Here is a 4,787-nt window from a genome sequence, read left to right as displayed (position 1 = left end):
CCTCCAGCCGCGGGACACCCCCTTCTACCTACCCTACCCTTCCCCAAGCCCTGCAGCCCCAGAGTGTAAATATCCAAGCTCGCCCTCTCTGCGATCAGTGTCCCCATCTGGCATAGGGGCCGGGATAGGGGTCGCGCTGGTGGCCTGGCAGCATCCTCTGCAGGGGCAGGAGGGAAGGGGGAAAGGAGGGGATGGGTGATTGAGGTGGACTTCGAGACAGGGCAGCCGTGTCCCCGCAGCAGCATGGCCCAGGAGGAGGGTGGGAGCCTGCCCGAGGTGCGGGCAGGGGTCAGGGCCGCGCATGGCATCCCCGAACTGGCCCCAAAGCTCCACTTCTATGACCGCGGGCTCCGCACTACGACCAGGTAAACTCATCTGGGTCCTTTCCTCCACTAGACTAGCCTCCATTTTTCTACCTGTAAAGTGGGGAATCAGCCTTGCACCCGGGGGCGGCTGTGAGAATGAAGTGAGGCCTGGCTAAGAACCCTACAGCCCTGCCCCGTTCAGAACCCGCCCCACAGCTCTGGATTGGCAGCACCATCAGGGGCCATGACCTCCCGGGGTCTGCCTGGAGGAGGTACTGTTGAGAAGTCACTGTGGGGGCTGGGCGCGGTGGCTCACGCCTATAATCCCAAACCCTTTGGGAGGCTGAGGCGGGCGGATCACCTGAAGTCAGGAGTTGGAGACTAGCCTGGCCAGCATGGTGAAACCCTGTCTCTACTAAAAATACAAAAATTAGCCAGGCCCACGTGGTGGCAGGCGCCTGGTAATCCCAGCTACTCGGGAGGCTGATGCAGGAGAATTGCTTGAATCTGGGAGGCAGAGGTTGCAGTGAGCCAAGATCTTGTCACTGCAGTCTAGCCCGAGCGCAGAGGGAGACTCTGTCTCAAAAAGAGAGAGAGAGAGAGAAAAGTCATGTGGACTCAGCAGAGAGAGCCGCCTTGGCCAGGAGAGAAGGTCCCTGGAGGACTGAGTCTACCATACAGTGGGCTGGGGGCTAACTCTCCAGTCCTGGCCCTTTAGCAATGGGAAGTACCTCATGCCTGGGCGTCCCCTCATAGTAGCCCCAGCCAGGCTTGATCCCCAACACACACAGCTTGGCCGGGCAGACTCCGAGACCACCCACAAGGGGGAGCTCCCAGACACTAGGGCACCGGTGTTGTAGGCCCAGCACTCTTTCTCCAGGATGTGGCCACCCTGCAGTACCATGCCCCCCGCCTCGCAGTCGCCTCACACAAACCCTTCCAGGCCTGCCCCACAGTGCCCTGATCCTGGACGTGGCCTGCAGCACAGGCCTAGTGGCTGCCGAGGTGAGGCCCTTCCAGATCCCCCGCCTACTCCTTAGCCCCGCACTTCCTCAAATCTCCTACTGTCCCTGGCCCAGAACCCTGCCCCGTGCCTCAGACTCACTGTTCCAAATGCATGAGACGGGACCAGGAATGGTGGCTCGCACCTGTAATCCCAGCACTTTGGGGGACCGAGGCAGGAGGACAGCTTGAGGCCAGGAGTTTGAGGTCAGCCTGGGCAACAAGCAAGACCCCTGTCTCTACAAACAAATTTAAAAATTAGCCAGGCATGGTTGTGCATGCTTGTAGTCCCAGCCACATGGGAGGCTGAGGTGGGAGGATCACTTGAGCACAGAAGTTCAAGGCTGCAGTGTGCTATGATCATGCCACTGCACTCCAGTTTGGGCAACAGAAAGAGATCTTGTCTCAAAATTTTTTGAAAAGCAAACGCATGGGCCACATTCAGTGCAGAATCCACTGCCCTCCCAAGGCACAGGGACCCAGCTGAGAAGTGGCAGGTGTGAACCATGACTGAGTCTCCCACCCCTACCCCAGCTGCGGGCTCGAGGCTTCCTCCAGCTACGTGGGGTGAATGGGAGCCTAGGGATGCTGGAACAGGCTGGGACCCGCGGCCTCTATCAGCGCCTCAGCCTCTGCGCCCTGGGCCAGGAGCCTCTGCCTGGCCCCGAAAGTACTTCCTCTCCCATCCCAACACCCCACAGCACCCCCTCATAAAGCCCTTTCCCTTGCCGATCCTCCATCCCCCTCCCACACTAAGCCCCCAGTCCCTCACCCCCGTGATCTGACTGCAGCCCAGAACTTGGCCATACTTACCTTATCCTCCAGGGAACCTGGGTCCTGCAGATGCAGGTGGTAGCTTCGTCCCCTCTAGGGTGGTCTGAGGCCACACTGTAGACAAAGCACCTTCCAAGCATCACACTATGTCCCCCCCCCCAATGCACACTGGGTTCTTCGACGTGGTACTGATAGTTGGCACCCCCAGTGACGGCCAGGTGCCCTGCAATGCGATACCTGAGCTCCTATGTGTCACCAAGCCAGGTGAGGAGCAGCCCAGCCAACCACCCCCAATCCCCGTCACCATACACCTTCCCCTCTGCACAGCACAGACACAGGCCCCAGAGTCCCTCAGGCTAAGCAAGGAGCAGAGTTCTGCCCATTGCCACATACAGCCTAGCCTAACATCCCAGCCACCAACAGCAGACCCACAGAAACAGGCGGGGCAGACAGGTGGCCAGCTTGGCTCTTATCCATGGGCAACCAGGAGCAACTCCACCCTCCTCTGCAGCCTCCATTTCCTAGCCTGGGAGCCAGGTGGTAGAAATGGTACAATCCCGTCCCCATAGGACTAAAGTGAGAATCAGGTGAAATCCTGTCTCTGAAGCTTTTGCTTTGGTCCCGGCCCACAGTGAGGGCTTAGTTCTGTTCCATCCTCTGCCTGCTTCCTCACTCATTCGTGGACTGCCTTCGGGGCGTCTCTTTCTCTTTCCTGGTCTGTTTCCTCATCTGGGAAATGGGGCTGCTTAGGGGAGATGAGAGCTGTGAGCACTGTTTGTAAACTCCACGCATCGCGCTGCCCAGGCAGGTGTATCTCCCGTCTCCTGCTGTGTTCTTGCTCGGGGCTTTGCTCTGCTCTGGGCACAGGGCTCAGACCTTGCCCTCTGGGCCTTGATCTCCAACCCACCGGGGCCCAGCGAGCACAGGATCTGGTCAGAGGTGGCCCCACCAGAGCCGTGAGTGTTCACTGCTCCCAGAATTTATTTACTTACTTATTTATTTATCTAATTTGAGACAGAGTCTCGCTCTGTCACCAAAGCTGGAGTATAGCGGCACGATCTCAGTTCACTGCAACCTTCAAGAGATTCTCCTGTCTCAGGCTCCCAAGTAGCGGGGATTACAGGAGCCCACCACTGCGCCCAGCTGATTTTTGCATTTTTAATAGAGACGGGGTTTCATCATGTTGGTCAGGCTGGTCTCGAACTCCTGACTTCAAGTGATCCACCCGCCTTGGCCTCCCAAAGTACTGGAATTACAGACTTGAGCCACCACGCCCGGCCCTGCTCCAAGAATGTAGAGAAGAGAAGCATTTCTGAGACCAGGTGAGGAATCCACGTAGGGCACAGCCTAAGGCGGAAAGGAGAGGGGCTGAGCATGAGAACCAGGAGGCACAGGACAGGAAATCACAGACAGAAAAATGCTTCCTCTCCCTCCTCTCTCCGCACCCCTTGCCAGGCCCAGCAGAGACTGTGGCTAAGCCTGGGCAGGTCTGGGCAGGCATCCAGGGGAGCCCTGAAGGCTGACAAATGCAGGGACATGGACGGGGTCAGCCGGAAAGGTCGAAGTTGGGCCGAAGAAGACAGGAACTTTCTACTGGGTAAAGCAGCCAGGATTGGACATCCTAGACCAACCTGTGCTTGCTAAGCCCCTCGGCCCCATCGGGCTGCCCACGGGTGACGGTCTCCCCTGCTCCGGAGCGTCTCCTCTCACCACGCTCCCTTCTACCAGCAACGCCCTGCTTCTCCTTACCCCCTCCTCCAGGAAACCTTCCCAGACCAGTCACTGGGTCTTCCCCATCTCTCCTTCTCAGTGCACCTGAGGCCACCCTGGGCATACTAGAGGTGCCTGGACCTGAGGTGACAAGGTCATTCAGCCAGCACTTACTGTCAGGCACTTCAAACACACATACCAGCCTTCCTGTGATGTTAGATAATCATCCTCTGTGCCAGCTGGGAAACGAACAGAGAGGTGAAGGGACTAGCCCAAGATCCAAAGCCCACATGCGGGCTTTCTTCCTGTTCATTCAGACACAGTCACATCCTCCAGCAGAGGCGTGGGTGAGTGGTGAGGAGGGCGTCTCCTCAATCCAGGAGATTAAGTCAAGAATTCCCCACCAGGCACAGCAGCTCACCCCCATAATCCCAGCACTTTGAGAAGCCAAGGCAGGAGGACCCCTTGAGCCCAGGAGTTCAAGAGCAACCTGGACAACATAGCAAGACCCCATCTCTAAAAAAAAAAAAATTAATTAGCTAGGCGTGGTGGTGAGCCCCTATGGTCCCAGTTACTCAGGAGGCTGAGGTGGGAGGATTGCTTGAGCCCATGAGTTGGAGGCTACAGTGAGCTATGATTGCGCCACTGCACTCCAGCCTGGGAAATAGGGTGAGATTCTATCTCAAGAAAGAAAAAAAAGTGGGGGGCCAGGCACAGTGGCTCACACCTGTAATCCCAGCACTTTGGGAGGCCAAGGTGGGCAGATCACCTGAGGTCAAGAGTTCGAGACCAGCCTGGCCAACATGGCAAAACTCCGTCTCTACTAAAAATACAAAATAGCTAGGTGTGGTGGCACATGCCTGTAATCCCAGCTACAAGGGAGGCTGAGACAGGAGAATCACTTGAACCCGGGAGGCGGAGGTTGCATTGAGCTAAGAGCATGCCATTGCACTCCAGCCTGGGTGACAGAGCAAGACTTGGTCTCAAAAAAAAAAA

The 4,787-nt window shown here is 57.3% G+C and overlaps 1 protein-coding gene across 1 annotated transcript in view; it reads left to right on the top strand.

Annotated features, from left to right (window-relative positions):
- The first annotated feature begins 243 nt into the window (after positions 1 to 243).
- Positions 244 to 4,787, top strand: part of METTL27 (methyltransferase like 27) — a 5,433-nt gene continuing 889 nt past the window's right edge. The window contains 5 exon segments of the mRNA XM_026456605.1: positions 244 to 352; positions 1,172 to 1,225; positions 1,228 to 1,310; positions 1,842 to 1,981; positions 2,257 to 2,345. Coding sequence (XP_026312390.1) covers positions 244 to 352; positions 1,172 to 1,225; positions 1,228 to 1,310; positions 1,842 to 1,981; positions 2,257 to 2,345 — 475 coding nt within the window.

This window comes from Piliocolobus tephrosceles, chromosome 8, assembly GCF_002776525.5.
Source record: "Piliocolobus tephrosceles isolate RC106 chromosome 8, ASM277652v3, whole genome shotgun sequence".
Lineage (NCBI taxonomy): Eukaryota > Metazoa > Chordata > Mammalia > Primates > Cercopithecidae > Piliocolobus > Piliocolobus tephrosceles.
This window is presented reverse-complemented; position numbering and strand designations above follow the sequence as displayed.